At 36.7% G+C, this 24640-nt stretch overlaps 1 protein-coding gene across 4 annotated transcripts in view; it reads right to left on the bottom strand.

Moving 5' to 3' along the window:
* The window catches only part of LOC145989987 (uncharacterized), a 74248-nt gene that overhangs the window by 7341 nt on the left and 42267 nt on the right, over positions 1 to 24640 (bottom strand). For 3 of the 4 annotated variants that reach the window (XM_083125554.1, XM_083125556.1, XM_083125555.1), the window contains 5 exons: positions 22506 to 23420; positions 18913 to 19845; positions 17714 to 18472; positions 10518 to 11273; positions 3906 to 6864 (listed from right to left, as the gene is read on the bottom strand). In XM_083125554.1, the coding sequence (XP_082981680.1) occupies positions 5724 to 6864; positions 10518 to 11273; positions 17714 to 18472; positions 18913 to 19845; positions 22506 to 23420 (4504 nt within the window). In that variant the 3' untranslated portion in view covers positions 3906 to 5723. Of the gene's footprint in view, positions 1 to 3905; positions 6865 to 10517; positions 11274 to 17713; positions 18473 to 18912; positions 19846 to 22505; positions 23421 to 24640 lie in introns of those variants that run through there. The other variant, XR_014441908.1, reaches the window with a different exon arrangement.

Here is a 24640-nt window from a genome sequence, read left to right as displayed (position 1 = left end):
GCCTTCAATAAGAAACTTGGCGCGAAGGTTCGGTTGGGGGGACAGTACAGGGCCCTCGTTTCAATGCGCTAAACTTTACCCAATCTCTTGCGTATTTCGAGCTGTTACATGATGTTGCTTGGCTTATTTCACACAAATATGCAAATATCCTGACTTTTTTTTATTAGTTCTTCTCTAAAATATTTAAAATGTAATATTTTTAATATTTTGCTTGGTCATCGCCGCATCACCCGATGACCGGACGCCTCACCTCTGATTCTTTCAATATCCCAATATTGTCAAACAGAAGAAGCTGTTTTGGGGAGAAAAAAGCCTTGCACGTCCACACCCTTTTCCAAATGCCCATCCAAGGAGGTGACAATACAAATAAAATTGTTCCAGGTTAGAAATGTCTTTATGATTTGCTTTAGTTGATGCCTAAGAAATTAAATCACCATTGCAGAAGTGCAAATGACCATGGAAGTGCAGACATTGCTTCCATCACATCAGTATTTCATAACCCATCTGACAGAGGCAAATATCTCTAAGTCTCTTTTATGCCCACATAGGCAAGTGTGGCTGACCTACAGTTCAAAGTCTGAATCACTGTGTCACATGCCTCAACTGGGTATCGAACTTGGTACCCTCTGATTACAAGGTAACAAGGTTACCACTACATGATTACAAAACACAAAGAGGCATAAGCATTAGATATACATACTTATTCCTTTAAAAAAAAAAAAATAGTACTGTCTATTTCTTGGGTGGGTGCACTAGAGTGAAAATGTGACACTGAAAGTGTTTACATTTTCAAATACTATAACAGAAAAACAGCAATTAAAGACTGCATGTAGTTTGCTTCATCATAACTCATATTTTACAGATTGCAACAGATTTAACAAAAAATATGCAAAAAATTACTACATTATACATGTAAAAGACTGGTCAAAAATGTTATGGTCAGTATTGGCAATGATTCACATATTTCGTAGTATTAAATCAAGAAAAAATGAATAAAAGTCTAACACTTTCTCACTAGATACATATAATGGACATTTCCACTAAATTTTAGTGACAACAATTTTAAAAACTACACCATAGAAAAATAACCCCTGCAAGTTCTCGCGTTTCTCTGCGTTCAATTAAAGGCAAGAGTGAGACTTTCAAATCTGCAAGGCTAGAGTTGCTCTTGAAACACAATCCGCCATGTTGATACGTCATGTATGTGTTGCTGGTTTGTCGTCTGCTGTTTGAGCCACTTTGAGCATTCAGTTGTGTTCACTTTACGTGTTGCCTAATGAGAACCAACGTGAGTGGCAGTTTTGCGATCTGTACAGATTTAAATAGTGGAAAAGTGACAATAATGAAAGCAAAAGCTATGGTCATTCTATTAAATATCCCTGCTGCCCACATGCAAGATAAATAAAAGAGGATGGTGCCTGCGTATTCTCATCAAGTCATGCGAAAAATATTGCTTCTGAAATTGGTTATTGACCAAATTTTCAAAAATTAATTTTGAACTTATATTTATCGAAATTTAACCTGTAGTGCAAAATATGAGTGAGATAAAAGTATGGTATTCATCTTTTCATTTTCTATTTTACAATCATTTCTGTGTGTGCAGTCATTATATATTGTGATAAAATATTTTTCTGCAGATAAGAAAAAAATTAATCTAGAACATTACATGAGTTGTGTGTTATATTTTCAATTTTGTATTGTGAAATAGCTGCCTCACTTCATTAGCCGAGCTCGTTGGTTTAGGTCGGCTCACAACTTTACCAGTAGGGGTGGTATCGAGACATGTTAGTCTCGGTACGTTTCGAGTTGTTAACATGTCTGTAGCATGTTCATTTTTACATATCTCACTGACGGTCTCGTCTCGATTTCGAAGGGCAGTTCTCGTCTCAAATCTAAAAAAAAATAGGGCCACAATATAACCTTTCACAGTGCATAGAAGTTTTTAAGACAACTTTTCCTAATAACGTTTTTCATTTTATTTGACGTCTCGTTTCAACACTACCAGCCCTCAAATACAGGATATTATCCTGATTATATATGCAAATCAAACATTCGATTCAGAATTACAATGAATGAACTGGCATTATAGTAAATATTAATTATACACAAACTACATGATTTATCTGAGGAAGTCTCCTAGTAAAGTATAGGAAATTCGGTAAAAAAAAAAAAGTGCTCCCCTGTGCATAGCACCATGCCATGAAGGCGTATAGGGGGTGTCGGGATAACACCCCACACTTTCTTGATCCGGTCATGAGTGGGAGTGATGTGATCAGCATCACGCCCCTGACTGCCTTTACCCCCCAAGGTTTCCCCCAGGTACCCATGTTATTCGACGCTGGGTGGGCGCCGGGGCTGCTTCCAACGTTAGAAAAGTTCCCGGATTTGAACCGGCCGGGGATCGAACCCAGGACCTTTAGCATGGTAGTCAGACGCGTTACCGATTGAGCCACCGTGGCATATTTGCACGTTTTTTTTTTCCAATATCGTAACAAAGTCTCGAACGAGATCAAGAATTCTCAGGCAAAGTATCAGTCTTTCCTCTATTTTTCAGAGGTCTCTCTCATAGGGTCTGTTCTCGTTCTCGTCTCGATTATTACAAATCCATCTCAGGCTCTTGTCAATTTTCACAAGCCCATATTGGGTTCTTCTCGGCACCAACCATATTAACAAACAAATGTTCCAGGTTTGGCACTCGACTTGGTCAGATTATTCCTCTTTGTCTCGACTTGTCTCGTGGGCAACACTAGTTAACTTGGTGGAAACGAGATAGTTTGGGTAACACCAATGAGAATATTATACTCTCTGCTCTGGTGATACACAAATTAAATGACGCAGGTTGTCATTGGTGGTGGTAGCAATGGGGGTAGTGCCCTCCTGCACCCTGATTTCGAACATTGCTCATCATCATTCATCTTCATTGTCCCGATTATCCAAAAGTGACACAACAGAAGAGAATACTAAGTTAACCATGTGTTCTCATAGTTAAGATTACAGAAAAGCTATGTAAAAGTAGGATAAATACATATTTTTGTTATATACATATTTGAAATGGTGAAAACTGTCATTTACTGCAGGAAATTTAGAAATCTGCATATATATTTTTCTTTTATTGAAGAAAATGACATGTAAACCCGTATTGTGATGAAAATAATTATAATTCCAGAAAGGCATTCTTGTAGCAATAATTTCCTGGCAGTCAGAACTAAATGTATTGGCAATGAACAAGACTGTTCAAGTGTTCAGTTATTGACTATTGGCGGCAGTATTGCTTTGTCATTTTAATGGAAAAACCCTCCATTGAGGGGCTGAATTATAATAAATGCTGCCACTGTTAGTACATAATGAATCTGCAAAAAATGGAGCACTCGTTTTTGTACTGATATGTGGGTTAAGTCAAAAGTCATGTCAACTATTTTTTTTTCTCGTGAACAGGGGACAATACGAAAAATGAAAGATATACGTTTGAAAGTGTATGGAATGTACTTTTGAAAAAAGCCACCAGATGGTGTATGTGAACTGGGTGGGGTAGTGAGCACGCACCCAAGTTCAGTAAGTGAGTGACAGCCTTTGAAAATGGAGGTCATGAAGCAGTAGCAACGTTTGTACGTTAAAATAGCAGTTCTTCGTGGCAGGAATGCATGGGAATGCCATACAGAGCTACGGGAAGCTCTGGGTGTGCATGCCATGCCCTATCGAAAAGTGGTGAAGTGGGTGGAGACCTTCAAATGGGGCAGTGTCAACTGCCGATCTGCCTCATAATAAAACACTGTTGTCCAATATCCTGTGTTCGGCCTCTTCCCTACGACAGTCTCCTGCATCCAGACTTCATCTGGTGGCTTCATTCGAAGGTACATTCCATACACTTTCAAACGTACATCTTAGATTTTTCGTGTTGTCCCCTGTTTGCGAGAAAAAAAAAATAGTTGCCATGACTTATGACTTAACCCTCATATTTTAAGATACTTGTGTTTTTACAGTAACTATTGTTGTCACTTTCACGGTCCACACTAAGTTTACGTGGCTAGCAGAAAGCCCTGCCTGCACGCCACGCTGATAGATGACGTCAGAGGCCATTTTCACTTCCGTGAGTAGGAGGTGAATTTCAGCAATGTTTGAAGGCGTATTTCTCAAAAACCAAAACAAATATATCCGAGATATGTTGCATACCTCATTTTTGTGTTATAATAAATAAAATTAATGGATTTAAAACGTTTTTTATGTCATAGTGGAAAGGTCCATTGCACTTCAAGTCACTGGCGTGTACAAAATAATTCATAAGATATTCATAGAACTTATCATCAATAAAATAGATAAGTTATGTGACAAAAAGTCCAGAAATGGGAATTTACAATAATCATTTAACACATCCACAAATGAGAATTTAGACCAATAACACATCCAATCAACATATTCAGAAATTGATCTAAAGAACTTGTAAAGCAGGATGATGCATAACTGGAAAAAATTTACAACACACTGCCTTACTGGAACCAGAATGGGTGAAAGTGTAATGCAGGAAAATGTAATATCTGGATTTCACTGTATTAAAACACTTTTGTCATTATCAAATACTATGTTACAAAAGTATTAATCAAATATTGGCACATGTTCAATACATTACTCAAATTTATTTTATCTTTATTTGAAGAAAAGGATCATGAAGAAGGTTGTTTGTGAATTGAATGTGACTTACCAAATGCTCTTTATCAGAGAATGCCACATCACAAAATGGGCACTTAAAAAAACAATTCCTTGTGCATTTCTTCAATTTCATCTAGTTCAACTTTAGTACAGAACATTTTATCACATTTGCGACACTTTAAGGGACACTCCATTTGCATCTTCATGTGTTTGCTGAGATCCCACTCCAATGAAAAGCTTGGCCACACACCTTGCATTTACATGGACACTTATCACTGGTGTGTTTCTTAAGAACATAATTTCGAGTGAATAACTTGTTGCATTTTGTACACTTGAAAACCCGTTGACATTTTACTTTTCTTTGCATGTTCCAAGATAAATTTTTAGCTCTTCCTCTGATGAAATTCTTCTCCACACTCCTCACATGAATATCTGGATATGTTGGTATGAAAGTAGGAATTGTACCTTTCCTGGTGATGTGATTCGAACAAGTGTTCTCGAGTTACCTGTTAGCAGCAGCGCAGACTTGTCAAAATTATTGGTGAAGGGGGCTCTGATCACTGAAATAAATGAATGAATGACTCACTCCCCCCCTTTTTTTAAAAAATAAAAATTACATCTTCGTATGTAAGATGAAAAACGTTTAGGTTTCAAAGTCTCTCTATGTTTTTTTGTGTCTGCACATTTATTTTTTAGATAACAATTAACATTTTTATTGAAAAGTATGTATTTACATTAAGAGGCCAACCTAAGAGTTGTATGCCTCGGTAGCCAAGCATGTTGGGTGGTCAACTCAACTCGCTTTGATCCGGAGGTCTTGGGTTCGAGTCCCGGCGAGGGCATGGGTGGGTTTTAATGATAAATTGTTTATGTTTTTAATAAAAAAGAATTTTAATTTTATAAAAAACGTAAGTTTCGTAGCACGTAGATCTAAAGAATTAACTTCCGTGCTATTTGCAAACACTGTTTGTTATGAGGAACTAAATATTTTCACGAAAATATTTGAAATGTGCCTGAAATCGAGGGCGTAGAAAGGGGTACCGGAGCCTAGTTTTGCTTTTCATAAATCTGGAAGCAGATTACTTGGAGTGAATTTTGGCATGCCCTTTCAATTGGGATGGTGTAATGAACGTTTCTGCACAAATTTCGCACATGAAGGGCCGATCACCACTATGCAGCATGAGGTGACCCATCAGGTTTCTATTTGTCTTAAATACCTTTCCACAGAAGTGACATTGGAATGATTGCGTTGCATCGTGTGACTTTAGATGCTCTCTAAGAGAACTTGGGCGAGAAAATGATTTCCGACATTCCTGGCATTCAAAAACTTGACCAGTATGGCTGGGAAGGTGGTCTTTGAGGCCAAATTTGGAATAGAATATTTTCCCACACTCTATGCACTTGTACTGAGGACGTTCTTTGGAGTGAAGCTTCACATGGCAATTTAGTCCATGTTCTGTATAGAATCTTTTATCACAATAGTCACATTTGAAAAGACGATGACCAGTATGGGACTGCATGTGTTCTATAAGATGCCGTTTTCTAAAGAATGAGCGACCACAGATACACTCAAATGGATAAACTCCTGAATGCACCTTCATATGTTGTTGCAGGGAAGGTTTATGGCGATATTCCTTGCCGCATTCACTGCACTCAAACCTCTCAACATTTTCACCAACTTTAATACCACATGCAGAATTATAATTGTTGATGCGATCTACAAGTTCAGACTCTTTTGGTTTATATTCACACTCACTCTTGTGAATTTTGCAATCAATATAATCAGTGAAAGGTTTCCAGCAGTATGTGCACATAGAAATGAATTGATCATTATGGATCTTAATGTGATTGTATAAATTAGTAACCCAATTAAAAGATTTTTTGCACAAATAACATTTAAAGCGTTCTGATTTAGAATGATTATAACTGTGGGCTAGAAAATTGGATCTTTCCACAAAAGCTAAGTCACACTCATTACACTTGAAACGACACTCTTTCCTGTGGATTTTACTGACATGGATTGTTCTCGCATGTGCCTGGCGGAATGCCTTATCACAATACTCACACTTGAAAGGGCGTTCACCAGTATGAATTCTCACATGTCTCTTTAGGTCACAATTAGAGAAAAAACGTTTTGGACAATGCTCACATTCCCATTTGTGTGTTGTAGAAACAACTTCCAAATCCTCTAATTGGCTCCTATCTTCAGGACTACCCATGCTGAAACAGAAAATATTGTCTTCAGATAACTGCAAAAACATTCTTTCTTTGATTCTCTTCATAAAATGAAATGTTATGCACAAAATTCTTGCATTTTGTTGCATGCTTGCAATGCAGAATTATTTATGTTCCCAAGTACTCACTAAATTATTCTCACAGAATCACATTCTTACTACCTATTTCAATATCACAGATCATGAATAAAGAGCTTACATCAAATAAGAATGAAGTTTCCTGGAATCACTTTCATTATTTATGTTCACTGCATAACACAGTTAAAATTCACTGCTGGTTTCAAAATATCTCAATTGCTTGTCAATTTTGGTAATGCTCAGTTATCAGCTAAATTGATAAAACATTAAAATGCTCACCAAGGCAAACTCTTATAGTATAAAAATATACATAAAAGCGTAAAGTTTCCACCCTCTAACAGGATCTTCTTGAGACAAAAAAAGTGTACCTTGGTCAGCATTTTAAAGTTTTATTAACATGGAAACAAGGCTTAACAGCTTTACCATTGGACATTTTCCGAAGCTAAATTGACTGTTTACTTTAGTTACTCACAGAAATATGTTGATTGATTTACTTTATTTTACTTCGCTTTTTGTGCCACTTATGGCTAATTTGCGATGGGGATGAGGGATGATATGATGAAATTGATGAATGGACACTCATTAACATCCATGCCCAGGCTGGGATTTGAACCTGGGACCCCTGGCTAACCACTTTGCCCTGGGGGCCAACTTACAGAAATAAGTATTACATTCATTTCAGACTTACATGTTAGAAATTCATTTTTAAGGATTGATTATAACCACAGTATTGCATGGTAAGAACCAACTTAACCAAAGTACGCAGGTCATTTATGGTGAAATTCCAAGCTACTTTATGCTTTTATTGTCATGTGAATGCAAAATGATAATTTTTTAACCAGTAAAATAAGATATAAGAATAGCTCCAAGGGAAAAATTATCTAAACACCAACATTTACACAAACCTTTATTTTATTTAGGTTGAAATTTCTCCATAAACGACCTGACACGCTGAGTAATAGCCAGCACACCAAGCATTTAAAACAAATCAAACATCAAGCAGATGTCAATGAACTTCCAGTGCTTCCTTCCTCTCCCAACCTGGTTTATGTCTCTTTCTTTCATTTGATTTTCTCGTTACTTGATCTAATATAATCATAATGATTGTTCTATTTTTTTTTTATCTCAAACTCTTCTTGTAGAGTCTTGAAGTCTTTTCTTCTTATGGCGTTCTACAGGGACTGGTAGAAAAAGCTGACGGTTTTGAAATGTGTTTATATAGAAAACAATTAATGTAATGCAAGGTAGCATTCCGAATGAAATACTCGTGAGGGTGACATGAAACTTAAACGCAAGGCTACAGGATTGTGTAAGGAATGAGGTCATCATTTATCGGACACAATTTTCAAAACAAAGAAAAATTAATGTAAGTACTGAAAATGGCAATTATTTTTGTAGCAATTTTGATTATTAAACCTTGCATTACATTAATTAATTAATAAATCCTATTTATAAACACATTTCAAAACAGTCAGATTTTTCTGCTGGTCCATGTACTACACATTTGTTGAATTGTCAAGCCCAAGTAAAATGTATGCACTTAAAGGCTAACTGGGACTAAAATTATATTTTAAAGTGGGGTCTGAATAACAATGTAACTCCACTGGGTGTTGAACATGGGGGCCCTTGAGTACATGGCGACAATACAATCGGGGAAGCCGTCTACTATGTATTTACTTCATTTCTTTACCTCTTTTATTAATCTCTTCTTTGTTATATTAAATGTTTCGGAAGAACTTGAGATACACAATAGTTTAAAACAAGGCTGTCTATGTTTACCTTTACATTGATCAAGTAGTTAGAAAAACAAATGAAGGAGAAAAAGAGGCTTTAAGTTTGATTTAACACAGCGACTAGAAGGTGCAGATTTTGCTCACATACAGATTTACAGAAAAAAGTACAAGAGTTAGACAAAGAAACATGAAAGGTAATGATGAGAAGATATGGAAAACAGCATGCAAAGTATGCAAAATAAATAAAATGTTGCTAACTAGGATCAATATTAACTAAAGAAAGAGGGAACAGCAGAAGAATACAATCTGGAAATTCAAAGAACTGACAAAGGGAATGAAATTAAGGATATTCAAAACAAATGCGAAATTAGATTTGCTTTGATAGTGAAAAATTTAACAAGGAGATTGATAGGACATGCTCAGAGACAAAAGACAGTTTCCCAAGAGAAGTATTAGAATTAAATCTAACGGGAAAACCTACAGTAGAATTATGACTGGAGATGGTGCAGTGGTAGAAAAGGAGCGAACATAAGTGAATGTGCTAGTCCAAAACTAACTCCAATGGAGGAGTTTCTGTAGGTCATGTCTTCCATCTGGGAGTAAAATGAAATAAGTAGTCAAAACATAGCATCAAGGATTGGGGTGTTACTTGAAAGCATTAGTAGTGGGCTTGGTCTTGAAAGCCAGTAAGCAGCAGTGGTAGGAGTTGATGTATGGTCCATAAGTCACCCTACGAAAAGTCAAGTTAATCTGAATATCTGACTATTATCTATGACATAGGTTGTAGTTGTATTCTTTCTACAAATCAAAAATGGCCACATTTCATTTTAAAATTTCACGAATCGCATTTTTGAACCCTAGAACACTACCGTACGTAAAAGTTACATATGCTTTGTGCTCAAATCTCTCCCCTACCTCCCATCTTGCACCCACTCACCCCTCTGCCTAGCAGTGCCTCGGGCATTGTCAGACTCAAGGCAGCACTGTGATAAGGAGGGTGCAAGCAAGCATTGAACGTCTTTAGTTTGCTCATTATGTTGGACTCTGCACGTCAATTATACAAAGTTCTAGTAAAACGAGAAAAATCTTTCACGTAATTTTGACATTCGTAAATTCGATTTTGAAAAACAAAAGTTTGGAAGCATGCACTATTTCTTGTAAGACTTTAAAATTACATTCATTCCGTATTTACAGTATTATAAATATTATTATTGTTTGTTTTTCATTGTTTGAACTTTTCGCCTTTATTCTTAATGTACATACAGGCTTGTCAATCAAGACATTCCCTTAAAATATTCTATGTTTAATAAAACCATGTTTACACATTTTTAAATGAAGAATAAAACCCCAATATAAGGAAAATATACAAAATATTGTTAAAAAAGAATAGTCATTTTGCTTTCATGATGTAGAGGTTCTGTTCAAAATCAATTTCATCATGTACATAAAATTTATGTAGCGCGAGTTACAATGTAATATGGGGACACGGTAGTATCCTAGGGTTAAAAAATGACAAAATTTTTTTAAACTATGGTCAGGATAAGACCTGCCTTCCAGTGTGAATTCTTCTGGAAAAACCTTGCAGTGTATTTTTTAAATTAAACTAATGACATACCATAGACATACACATTTGCATGCTCATAAATTCATTATTTCATACATGCCAAATTGACCACATCCTAATTGCATTTTGGCTGACATGAGACTGTTTGTACAGTCACGGACATTGCCAGGTTGTAATGAATACATTGACTTTCAGAAATTTAACCTAGGATGGAAGAAAATTACTGTAAAGTAAATTAAAAAAGAAAAAGAAAATGTATCATACCTTTCCATGCTGTTCTCCGCAGACTCGTGATGTTCACTCACAACATTCTCATCAATACATTTGTTTGGCTCACCATCAGTTATAAATTCACTTTCACTGCTCAGGGTTGTATTCAAGACTAAATCACTATTACTAGAAATTTCTCGTTTATTTTCATGAACTTCTATGTGTCTTCTGTACATGTATTTCTCCATATAAATTTTACCACAAACAGCACATTTGTACACGGAATTATCACTGTTGCTGCCATCTTCTTTATGTTCAGACTCTTGTGGTTTTGATACACACTTATCCATGTGTGCTTTGCAGTCAGTGTCATGAGTGAAAGGTTTCCAGCAGTAGGTGCACATAGAAATGTATTGATCATTATGGATCTTAATGTGCCTCTTTAAAGATTGAACCAAACTAAATGATTTTTCACACAAATAACATTTAAAGTGTTTTGTCTTGGAATGTTTCAAACTGTGGGCTAGAAAAGTGGATCTTTCCACAAAAGCTAAGTCACACCCATTACACTTGAAATGGCACTCTTTCCTGTGGATTTTACTGACATGGTTTGTTCGCAGATATGCCTCTCCGAATGCCTTATCACAATACTGACATTTGAAAGGGCGTTCACCAGTATGAATTCTCATGTGTCTCTTTTGGTCAGAATTAGAGAGAAAACGTTTTGGACAATGCACACATTTCCATTTGTGTGTTGTAGAAACAACTTCTGAATCCTCTAATTGGCTCCTATCTTCAGGGTTATCCATGCTGAAACAGAAAATATGGTCTTCAGATAACACACAAAACTGTGAACACATTATTTTCATAGAATGAAATTTTATGCACAAATTTTTTATGTTTTGTTGTATGCTTTAAATACAGAATTATAAATGTTCCCAAGTACTCATTAAATGATTCTCACAGAATTACATTCGTATTGCCCATTTCAATATCACAGACCATGAATAAAAAGCTTACATGAAAGAGAAACAACACTTTCCTGGAATTACCTTCATCACTTATGTTCAATGCGTAACACATTTAAAATAAACTGTTGCTTTAAAAAAAAAATATCAACTGCTCATCAATTTTGGCAATGTTTGGTTATGAACTGAAATTGACTGTTTATTTAACTTTAGTTGCTTACAGAAATATGTATTAAAGCCATTGTTTACATTCAGTTTATGTACAGGTTTACATGTTAGAAATTCCTTTTTAAGGATTGATCATAACCTCAATATTGCATGGTAACATACCAACTTAACCAAAGTGGCAGGTCATTTATGGTGAAATTCCAAGCTACCTTATGTATTTATGTTATGGGAACGAGAGATGCGGTAATAGATAAATCAAGCACTCATGTTTTGCACGAAGCTGTTTGAAGTTACTGCAATTGCAAAAACTTACATTCCAACTCTATGCTATTATGCATATTGTGTGTCAGTTTGTACAATTCTGATTCTATATAGCATTGAAAATTCTACAAAGAGATATAAAAGGTGAAATGCCTTACATCTACAAAAGATACGACATTTCTATGAACCATGTAAGACATTTTCAATGTTACATAGGGGCAAACCTGTTTAAACAGACACACAGTATGCTTAGTAGCATAGAGTTGTAATGAAAATTTTTACAACTGCAGTTATCTGTGACATAAGCACCCATTGCATCATCAAAGTGAAGCGTCCACTCTGGGAAAGAAGGATTTCCGTATGTTAGAATTAGTAATAACAAACTCGGTTACTGTTGTAGACCTTCGTGATTCTTACTTGTGGCATTACGTAAAACAAATTACTTTTCGAACAAGTGTTCTCGGGATAACAGCCAGGTTAATTCAGTGTTAGCTTCCAAAGATATTGCTTGAAACTTTGGAAGCTAATGCCAATTTAACCTGGCTGGTAACCCAAGAACAGCTATTCAAATCACGTCGCCAGGACATAGGCATATGTTGGGCGACAAAGGACTCACACATAAAAGATAAGTATGTTAGTTTTCAAACTCAGACATATGATACAAACACCATGAAAGTTATTTTAACTATTTCAATAACACCTTAATTTATATAACATGCTGGAGATGTTAATTTCTTAATAGTATCTGTATTTGCTATAATAATATTTCCAATCCAACTTTTCATTCTTATTATTAAAAGGAAAAACCTAAATTACATTAAGTTTCAATTTCATTACTGAATGTTGAAATTCTTTCTGTAGGTTTAGTGTAATGATGAAGATGTAACAAAAGTGTCCTGGTCAGGACTTGAATAGGAATAAATGGAAGTGAAAACATGAGTTCAACAGATAATAATTGATCAATCAGATGGCATGAACAGTAAATGTGACACAGAGTAAATACTATCACTATGATTTTTGCTGCTACAAGTCTTTGAAAATCAAGAATTGCTATTCTGTTTTAATGCAACCACAAATCCTGCTTAGCCAAATGATTAGTACTCTAGCTTTTCGTGTGACTTTGGGAATTATTTTTTCTTTCTTCCTGAAAAAGACTACAATGTCTGCTTTAACCTTTTCAGTCCCAAGCATCTCGATCGAGATACCCAAAAGTAAGCCTCACGGTGTCAAGGTCGTAGTTTTTACGTTATAACTTTTCCAATTTTGGCTAGCATTTCGATTTTTTTTTTTTATATTGTTCCTAACACATGTATTTAACAGAAATGTTTCTTTCATCTTTTTTTTTCTTCATGAAAATGGAGGTGAAAAGGCGGGAAAAGGGACTTCTCTTTTGCGTCTCTTTTCAAGGTCAAATTTTTGCCGACAAAGGAAGACGAGCTTTGTTGTTCTAAAGCAATGAACTGCATTCGAAGGAAGCTTGTTTATCAGTATCCGATGTCAAAATGAAAGTTTTCCGTGAGGGCGCAAGCAAGGGGTGGGTGAGGGGGAAGACTGGTTGTTGAATCTGTGTTGTGAGAATGGAATTTCGAAGTGTGCTGAAGGAAACCTTTGTTTTTTTAGCACAAGTGTCCACAAGTTGCGACAGGGGTTACCCTGCATTGTCTAAAAATAGAATTTCAAGCAGCTGCAAGAATCGGCGCTCATTTTTCACTGCGTTCTAGCTTTTCGTCCATGAATGTTGTGCGTAGGTGTCGTTTGTGCTCAAGTGCGAGGACATTTTTTGGGTGAAGTGACAATTGTTTAAAATAATTTTTGGGGGTTTTCTCCCTTCCCCCTCCATACCTACACCAAATTTGCATAAATTTTGCATTTTGTGCATTTTGACTTTTTTCGGGGGGCGGGGCGAAACCCCATTTCTTTAAAAAAAAAAGTATTTTCAGGGGATTTCCCCCTTTTCCCCCTCCATATATACGCCAAATGTGCATAAATTATATATCGTCTGAATCTGTAATTCATTCTGCGTACAATGGTATATCGTTCATATCTCCAGAGCAAATAGTCTCTGAGCTAAAGTCATTTCAAGGTACCGCTGCATTTTGAAGCTTGAATCATTGGCGTGCCGACCATTCCTTTTGGGAGTACAACTCAAGTTACATTGGTCATATGATAATAATGCAAATATTTTTGTGTTCCTTACATGTCAGCAATTATTTCCATGTGCATGTCGACACTGTCATACCAAATTTTTTTTCCCGAAATTTTGGAATTTTGAGAGTTAGCCCCTCCCCCTGCCACATATATGCCGAATTTGCATAAATTGCATATAGTCTGAATCTCTGGTTCATTCCGCGTTCAACGGTATATCACTCATCTCTCTAGGGCAATTAGTCTCCGATCTACACTCATTTAATTGAACCTCTGCATTTTGCTCAAAATAGGCTCAGGACAGAGAGGCTTACTTGTGAAAATGGCCTTGGGACTGAAAAGGTTAATGAAATGCATGATGTACAATAGATATACCTTCTGTCAAATAAATACCAGGAATTGTTAATTTAAAAAAGCCTGTGTAAAAGCCTATGAAAACAATTCTTTTTGCTGTACGTTGGTACCAATGTACTTAATTGTCACGTAGAGTTTTGGCACGATCTGTCCACCAGTTTGTTTACAACTGTTGCTTAAGTTAGTCGACCTCAGGTGTGGTCTGCGATTTGTAATATGGATAAGAATTTCGAACAAAGAGTTTGCATCAAACTTTGTGTTGCCAATGACATTTCTTGAGAAGACCTGCGATGAGTCAACTTTATCAAAAACACGAGCATACGAGGGTCACTATTTATATTTTGAGCCTTGGCAACATTGATTGAAGTTAGGCGCGATTTGACGTTTGCACGGAATCGTCTGGCATTATTGACCATAACGTACTTCAAATGTTTTGTCAATAGCTTCATTAGTGTTGTTTATGTTGCCTTGGAGATTGCGCGACAACAATAAAATGGAATTAACTCGTGAACATTTTCGTGCGACGATTTTTTACGATTTTCGACGTGCATTATCAAGACAAGAGTGCATCAATCAACTTACTTCCTTTGCCACTGTGAAACGCTGGTATAACGAATTTAATCGTGGCCGCCATTCGCTCACCGACGAGATTCGCGAAGGTCGTCCAAATCAGTTGTTGTTCAAGAAAACATTGATGCTGTGCAAAACCTATTACTGCAAGATCGTCATGTGACATACTGTGAGATTGAGGCAACCATAGGCATTAGTTCCACCAGCATATATAAAATATTACATGATCATTTAGCTGTGAGAAAGGTATGTTCTCGTTGGATCCCACACAATTTGACAAAAACTCAAAAAGACGCTCACGTCAATTGGTGCAAACAAATGCTCAATAAATACAATCGTGGTGCTTCAAAAGACGTATATAAGTTTGGAACAGGTGACGAATCATGGATATATGCATATGAGCCGGAACGTAAACAGCAGTCGACTGTATGGGTGTTTCAAGATGAACCCAATCCAACAAAAGTTGTTCGCGCTCGAAGCACATCGAAACAAATGGTCGCCTGTTTTTTCGGGAAAACTGGTCATGTGGCAACTGTGCCTTTAGAGGAACGTAGAACGGTCAACTCTGAATGGTACACAACAATTTGTTTGCCAGAGGTCTTCGGTCAAATACGGAAAACAAACAAATGCCGTCGGATCATTCTTCATCAAGACAATGCCAGCTGTCACACATCTCGTCTAACAAACCGACTTTATGAACAGTCAAAAAATCGAATTGATGGGTCATCCGCCGTACAGTCCTGATTTGGCACCCAACGACTTCTTCTTGTTCCCGAATGTCAAGAATAAATTGCATGGACAACAATTTTCGTCGGCGGAAAACGCCGTTGATGCGTTCAAAAACCATATTATGGAGGTGTCTCAAGAAGATTGGAAAACCTGCTTTGACAAATGGTTCGAACGAATGCAAAAGTGTATTGACCATAAAGGAGAATACTTCGAAAAACAATAAAGCAGTTTTCAATGCCAAATTCCGGTTTTTTCATTGTTAGGCTCAAAATATAAATAGTGACCCTCGAACGAGTGGTACAAGGCATTCAAAGAAGGACGAAAATTGGTTCAAGACTTGCCTCGTTCCGGTCGACCTTCAACCAAACTAAGTGAAGGAAATGGTGATGGAAAATCGTCATTCCAGTTTAAGGGAGATAGCTCAGGATCTGGACATGTTTCACGAATCCATTCGCACCATTTTAGTTGATGGTTTGAGCATGAGATGCATTGCAGCACAGCTTGTTCTGAAAGAGCTCATTCTCTTAAAAAAGAGCACCGCAAACAGGTTTGCTAAGACATGCTTGAATCAACCAATTCGGACCCTAGATTCATGAAACACATCATAACAGGTGACGAGACGTGCAAACCAGCCAACAAGCTTCGGAATGGCACTTCGATAACGAGCCGAAACCGAAAAAGACACTTCAAAGTCGCTCGAAAATCAAAGTCATGTTGGCTGTTTTCTTTGATTACCATAGCGTTATCCACTCGGAATTCCTTCTGGAGGGGCAAAGTCGATAAACAATATTATCTACGCCTTAGGAGGCGTTTGAGAGAGAATGTTCACCGGAAAAGACCAGATTTGTCGAAGAACAATTCTTGGATTTTGCACCACAATAACACACCGTCCCACACATCAATCCTTGTACGCAAATTTTTAATCAAAAACTCAACGAATGTCATCGATCAAGCATCGTATTCATGCAACTTCTTTTTGTTCCCCAAACTCAAATTACCACTTCGTGGAATACATTTTGAGTGCACTGAAACAATAAAACAAAATTCACAGAAGGAGCTGAAGGCCATACCGGAAAGTGCCTATAAGAAATGTTTCGAGAACTGGATTATTCGTTGGCATATGTGTGGGACCTATTTTGAAGGCGACAAAATAAATTTGAATGATTAAACCAATATTTTGAGTTTCATTGAACAATTCCCAGTATTTATTTGACAGGTCAGTATACATACTGGTATCTGTGGTCATAAATTCATTCACTGACCATATGCAAACTGTATTTTGGCTACCACAAGACTGTGCAAGATGCCATCACTTTATTATTCTATCAAGCCTCATACTTAATAAATACAGATTAACCCTTAAATGCTGGCTTGTGACATATTGTCACAAGGAGCTTTTTATCGTAGTATGTGACTTTTTGGACATACTGTGTCTCGGATAATGTTCGGATATACATGTTTTGAGTTCTGCACAAGTCTTGAGGTAATTAGCAATTAGTAAGGTTTAATTTATTTTAATAATTATTCTTTTGGTAGGTTCGATATATTCTTCCTTTACATTTGAAAATATTTTTTTCTTTGAAATTATCTCCAATATGTGCACAATCTTTTCCACGATAATGAAAAACATATCAGACAATACGTAGGTACCATTCTGTACCTCTTTGTCCTGGCGTTGCTAGCGTGGGGGTTCGACGAATTTCAAATTTCGTAAAACAAACAAGTTTTTTTTCTTCTTCTTCTTATACCTGATAAAGGAAAATTTTGTTTTTATAGCACAGCCTTATAATCCCATGTGTACTGAACAAAACGAGGTATAATTTGTAACTCTAGCATTCTTAGTTCCAGAGATATAAAATTTTATTTAAAAAAAAAAGGAAGTTTTAAATTCATGCTGAAAAAGCCTCCATCATTGGCGAGTTAGCTGGCAAAACACGCTCCGTCGTCTAGGGGTTAAATAATCACATAGACAAATTTTTAAACTAGCATGGAAGAAAATTACTGTAAAGTTCATGAAAACAACAACAAAAACAGAAAGAAAAAAATGTATCGTACCTTTCCACGCAGTTCCTTGCAGACTCATGATGTTCACTCACAACATTCTCACCAAAACCATATTTGTTTGGCTCAACATTAATTAAAATTTCACTTTCACTTTTCAGAATTGTATTCAAGGCTACATCACTATTATTAACACTACCTCGTTCAGTTTCATGAACTTTTATGTGCCTTTTGTAATTCCATTTCTTTTTAAAACTTTTACCACAAACAACACATTTGTATTCGGAATTATCACTGTTGCCTCCATCTAGTTCACGTTTAGACTTTTGTGGTTTGGATTCACATTCCATTTTGTGTGCTTTGCAATCATCATCATCAGTGAAAGGTTTCAGGCAGTATGGGCACATAGAAATGTATTGATCATTATGGATCTTAATGTGAGTCTTTAAATCATATACCCAACAAAACGTTTTTTCGCACAAACAACATTTAAAGCGGTTTCTTTTAGAATGTTTACGACTGTGAGCTACAAATTTGGATCTCTCCACAAAAGCTTTGCCGCACTCCTGGCACTTGAATCTACACTCTTTACTGTGCATTTTACTGATATGAATTTGTCGCACATGTGCATGGCGGAATGACATATCACAATATTGACAGTTGAAAGGTCGTTCGCCAGTATGAATTCTAGTGTGTCTCTTTAGTTCAGAATTGGAGCGGAAACATTTTGAACAATACCTACATGCTGGCTTGCATGTTGTGAATACATTTTCCGAATCTTCTAAATGGATTTCTTCTTCAGAGTTGCACATGCTGAAAAGAAAAAAAGAAAGTTTTTAGATAACATCCACAACTGTGTCTTCATTTGTTCTTCGATTCACTTCATAGAAGGAAATTTTAGGAACATTGGTTTACATTTTCTTGGATGTTTCAAATGTATATACTTATCATTGTGTAGAATTATGTACGAGGCGGATTCCAAAAGAAATTTTAGGTTATTTATAAAAAGGGACTGCCAACAGTGATCATATCATGGCTGTGCAATAACATCAACTGGTCTATTGGTGATCTAACAATCATATTATTGTCAGTCAGCTGATGGTTATCATGTTAGTTAGAGGATGTTAAAATATCTGCACAAATATACTTATAGCAAACACATTACATAATAACACTGAAAAAAAATTTACACTAGTATGGAAGAAATTTAGTGTCATGTTCATTAAAAGAGCAAAAAGAAAAATGTATCATACCTATCCTCACAGTTATCTGGTGTTGTATGATGTTGGACATCTCTTGTATCCTGTTCATTATCCAATTCAATTTTCAAGTCTTCATATTCTGAAAGGGAAATATCATCATTGTGTCCTATTGAGCCATGATCTGAGATAAAAGATTCTGTGTCTTCCAAATGTGCACTGCCATTATCCTCTGAAATGTTGCACATGCTATCATCTTCATTTAATGCTGACTCATTATGTTCACTTATGACATTCTCGTCAATAGCATATTTGGTTGACTCGCCATCAGTTAAAAATTCACTTTCACTGTTCATAGTTGTATTCAAGACCATGTCACTATTATTAACACTACCTCCTTCAAAATGGACATTGACGTAATTTTTGTACGTGCATTTCTCCGTAAAAGTTATCCCACAAACAGAGCGGATGAATTCGGAATAAACTACATCTGGGTCAGACTGTGGTTTTGATTCACACTTATTCCTGTGTTCCTTGCAATCAGTAACATCAGTGAAAGGTTTCCAGCAATAGGTACACATAGAAATGTATTGTTCATTATGGATCTTAATGTGCTTGCATAAAGATTTAATCAAACTAAATGATTTTTCGCACACATAACATTTAAGGTGTTTTGCTTTAGAAGGTTTACAATTGTGGTCTAAAAGGCTGGATCTCTCCGCGAAAGCTCTATCACACAACCGGCACTTCAAGCGACACTCTTTACTGTGGATTTTATAGACATGGATTTCTAGTGCACGTGCATTGAAGAATGTCTTACCACAATACTCACACTTGAAAAGAAATTCACTACTGTGGATTCTAATGTGGCTGCTTAGGGAAGATGTGTAGCGAAAACGTTTTGAACAATATACACATGCATGTTGGCGTATTATAGAAACATTTTCCGAATTCTTTGAATGGCTTCCTTCTTCAGAGTTACCAATGCTGGAAAAGAAAAAAAAATGCTCTTCAGATAACACAAAAGTGTACGTGCATTCCTGCTGTCGTTTTCTACAAATTTTTACATTTTTTTTTTTTTTGCATACTTTGCATCTCAATAGAACTATGAAGGAATTTCACAAGTTATTATAGACTATTTTTTAACTTATGTTGCTCAAAGAAATTTGAAACAAATCTGATGTTTAGATTTATTTTGCTTAGAGCAGATTAAGATAAGGAAGAAGTAAGATTAGCTCCAAGCAAAAAAATAAAAATATAAACGGTAGTATTTGAAGAATCTTTCAATGTACTCAGCGGACCACAAAATAACAGCAAAAAGTTACTTGAGATTCCACCATAAAAAATATGTGCACACACTAGGTATTAGCCAGGACATCTAGCAGTAAAATCAGTGAAGCATCAAGTAGATGTCGTTGAACTTCCATTCCTTCCTTTCTCTCCCAACCTGCATGACTTCCTTACCTATGGCCACTCATAGAGGGACTCCAAAGGGAAATTGAGTTTTTAATTTGTTTCGTGCTACGAAGTAATATTGCGATTATTCTGGCACATGGCACAAAATATTGTTTAAAAGACAATAATATGCAGTTTTGTATATTACACAGTGTTCCTGTAAAAGATATAAGGCATTTCCAATATTAGATAGATGCAAAATATCTTAGCAGCATAGAGACGAACATAGTATATTTGTCTTTTTAGATAAGATTTAGCAAATTTTATTTCTTTTCTCCTTAACCAGTGATCAGATCTCTCTGAACTCTTACACAAAGCTCAACGAAATGATGAGGATTTCAGAAAAAAAAATACATCAGCACTCAAAAGATTTTACTAAAGCCTCAAAAATGATTAATGATCTACTTGTAGACTAATTTTTTTGGTGGAAAACTAGGTTACAAAAAAAAAGAATTTTCAGCATGTGAGCATGATGGAACCAAAAGTTTTCAATGTTGAAAATTATTGCAAAGAAATGGTCCTTCTCTACAAAGAATGATATTTATAGTTTATTACTCCTTGAAAGAAAATTGTAAGTTTTATGGACATTGTAGAAAAAATTGTTGCTGGGTACCCATTTTGTACAATATTTCTGCAGAAAATATAACTGGGTCATTCCACGTCATTTCAACAAGGTCACGTCACTCAGTTTTTCACATCTGACCTGGCAACACTGTTCTAAGCTGAATGGATGGAGGGGAAGATGTACAAAATATTTTGGTCGAAGGTTCTTTTGCTTGTGGCCACTCTATGTTTGTAAACACAGCTTAAATAATCACACAGAAAAGAATTTTAAACTAACATGGAAGAAAGTTACAGTAAAATTTCTGAAAACAAGAAATAGCACAATGTACGAGGGGCGATCAGGTTGCTCCGACCCTAACATAGAAGGAATGACGTCACGATTGATTTTTTATTTTGTTATTGTTTAGTGATCCTTTATATGCTTTCAATCTGAATTGCAAGTCTAAGTAACGTACAGTTTTCTTTTTACAGGGGTTTAACTGAGTGAAGTTGTGTCAATGTGCCAGAATGGAGAAAACTGAGGTGAGAGCTGTGATTAAATATTTTGTGAAGAAGAAGTGGACGGTATCCAAAATTCATGAGGACTTGGTGGATACGTTAGGGGACAGTGCTCCTTCATACAATATGGTGAAGAGATGGTGTCGTGAGTTTAATTGTGAGAGAGAGTCGTGTGAGGATGAACATGCAGGTGGAGCACCAAAAACTGTCATGACGACCGAAAACATTAACAAAGTCCACATATCGTGCTGAAGGATCGTCGAGTCACTATCCGTCACGTTGCTGATATGTGTGGCCTGTCATATGGCACTGTGCAAAACATAATTACCCAGGAATTGCAAATGAAAAAAATTGCTGCCAGATGGGTCCCTCGAAACCTCACCCCAGATCAGAAGCGCACCCGAGTGCTCATCAGTCAAGAACTTCTTGACAAGTTTCGTGCTGATATAGACGATTTTCTTGCCCGATTTGTAACTATGGATGAAACATGGGTCCATCACTTCGACCCAGAAACAAAATCACAAAGCATGGAGTGGAAACACCCACATTCTCCACCAACGAAGAAGTTCAAGTACAAACGTCAGCCAAGAAGGTGATGGCCTCAATTTTCTAGGACTGCAAGGGTGTCCTTCTTTTGGACTATCTACAAAGAGGCCAAACCATCACTGGCACATACTACAGTGACCTAATCAAGAAATTACGTGATTCCATCAAGAAAAAGAGGCGTGGGATGTTGACCCGTGGTGTGCTCCTTCACCAGGCCATGCACCTGTCCACACGTCACGCATTGAGAGGGCCGCTATCGCAGATGCATCGTTCGAATTGCTGCCCCAACCAGCCTATTCCCCAGATTTGGCCCCCAGTGATTTCAATTTGTTCAAACATTTGAAGAATGACGTTCGTGGGCAAGAATGTTCTGATGATTCTGAGGTGATAAGGGCTGTGGACTCATGGTTGGAGGACCAGTCGGAAGATTTTTTTTTGCAAGGTATCCAGGCGTTGGAGCACCGATGGGAGAAGTGCATTGGAGTTGCAGGGGAGTATGTTGAAAAATAAAAATAAAATTGAAACCCTATTGCCGCTCTTTCTATGTTAGGGTCAGAGCAACCTGATCGCCCCTCGTATCATACCTTGTCTCACAAGTATCTGGTGTTCTGTGATCTTCAATTTCTGGTATATCCTCTTCAATTTTCATATCTTCATAATGTGAAAGGTGAACATCATTATGGTGGCCTATTGAAGCTTGTTCTGAGATAAAACAATTTGTTTCTCCCAAATGGTCACTGCCATTATCCTCTAAAATGTTGTGCATGTCATCATATCCATTTAATGCTGATTCATGATGATCACTCATAACATTCTCATCATTTAATAATTCATTTTCACTCTTCAAAGTTGTATTAAAGAGTACATCACTATTACTAACACTCCCTTGTTCATTTTCATGAACTTTTATGTGACTTTCATACATGCATTCCTCTGTAAAAGTTTTACCACACATGCTGCAGTTGTATTTGGAATTATCATGATTGCTTCCATCTACTACAGGTTCAGAATTTCGTGGTTTGGATTCACATTCTTTCTTGTGTACCTTGCATTCAGTATCATCTGTGAAAGCTTTCAGGCAGTAGGTGCACATGAAAATGTATTGATCATTATGGAGCTTAATGTGCTTGTACAAATTTTTAATGAAAATGAATGATTTTTCGCACAAATTACATTTGAAGGGTTTTCTTTTAGAATGTTTATAACTGTGGGCTAGAAGTTGGGATCTTTCCACAAAAGTACTGTCGCACTCCTGGCACTTGAATCGACACTCCTTGCTGTGGATTCTTCTGGCATGGATTGTTCGGTCATACGCTTGACTGAATGCCTTATCACAATATTGACATTTGAAAGGGCGTTCACCAGTATGAGTTCTCATATGTCTCTTCAGGTTACGTTTATAGTGAAAGCGTTCTGAACAATGCGCACATGCAAACTGCCGTAGTGGAGAAGCATCTTCCAAATTCTTTAAATGGCTTACATCTTCATAATTACCAATGCTGAAAAAGAAAATATGGTTTTCAGATAACACACAAAACTCTATGTTCCTTCCTGCTTTGATTCTTTTCATATTATGAACACACTTACTACATTATTTGGATGCTTTTAAGATAAATAGAATTAATTTTATGGAATGATCGTGACTTTCACTGTTGAATTTTCCATGAAGCAGCAGCTAACATGCCAGGCAGTGGGAGTGCGTCTGCTGGCATTTTGACCCACAGCTGTATGCTGACCTTGGCACTGGATGCATCAGTGCTTCAGTATACAGTGTCCAATTTGCACGTGTTTGTGAAGTGTTAAGGTGCCAACAAGTGTTTTAGATTGTTTTGTTTTATTTTACGTATTACTGGTGCTTTTCTGCAGTCTAATAATGCCACACTATGGGTGCAATTTAAAACATGAAATTTTTAAGTACGACTCTTAGGTCATTACGACTCTTCCATCATTACGAATTCTTGTAGGGAAGTCAGAAGACCTTTGGCAGCAGGATTCCCACATGTTCCTGTTCCTCACAGACAATGTTTGAGAACTTAGGAGCAAATTTAGGGAAATAGGGTCTGTTCTTGATAAGAAGCGAAGGGTAAAATGACATGTGCTTACTGGGGAGAAACTAGATGACGTCGGAGCACGATTGGTACATACATTTCAAAAATCCTTCCGGTGCCTTGCACAAGAAACAGACATTTGCATGAAGTTTGCATGGGAGCTACCAAACTTTTAGACCTGAAGCCATACATTAGGAGAATTGAAAGAATACATCAGGAGGGAGAATTTAAAGTATTTTCAAAAAAATATGCCGTAAATGTGCAGATGCAGGAGGACATCATTTCCAACACTTGTTGTAACAAGATACATGCTCAATTTAATTCCAACTGTCAATGTAATTGTATGAGCTTCTTTCAATACATAGCTAGCGGTTCTATTTCCATGAATGTTGCATCCAGTTTTCCTGCAGACGCGCTTTCGCTGTAATAGCTGCAACTCTGCGGAAGACTCAACCGTGAAAGGCACTGTATATATTCCTTAGTACTCCATAAATAATTCTCTCAGAATTACATTACTAATACATAGGCCTTGCCGATGGTGTAGTGGTAACGTCATTGCCTTGTAATCAAGGGGTCCCAGGTTTGATACCTTGTGGATGCACATAGTGGTTCAGATGCCACTTTAAACTGTAGTCCCAATTAACCTTACTGTGCATAAAGTGGACTTAAAA

Source organism: Lepisma saccharinum, chromosome 7 (assembly GCF_977018435.1).
Source record: "Lepisma saccharinum chromosome 7, izLepSacc3.1, whole genome shotgun sequence".
Lineage (NCBI taxonomy): Eukaryota > Metazoa > Arthropoda > Insecta > Zygentoma > Lepismatidae > Lepisma > Lepisma saccharinum.
Note: the sequence above shows the minus strand (reverse complement) of the source record. Positions and strands in the feature narration are given on the sequence as shown.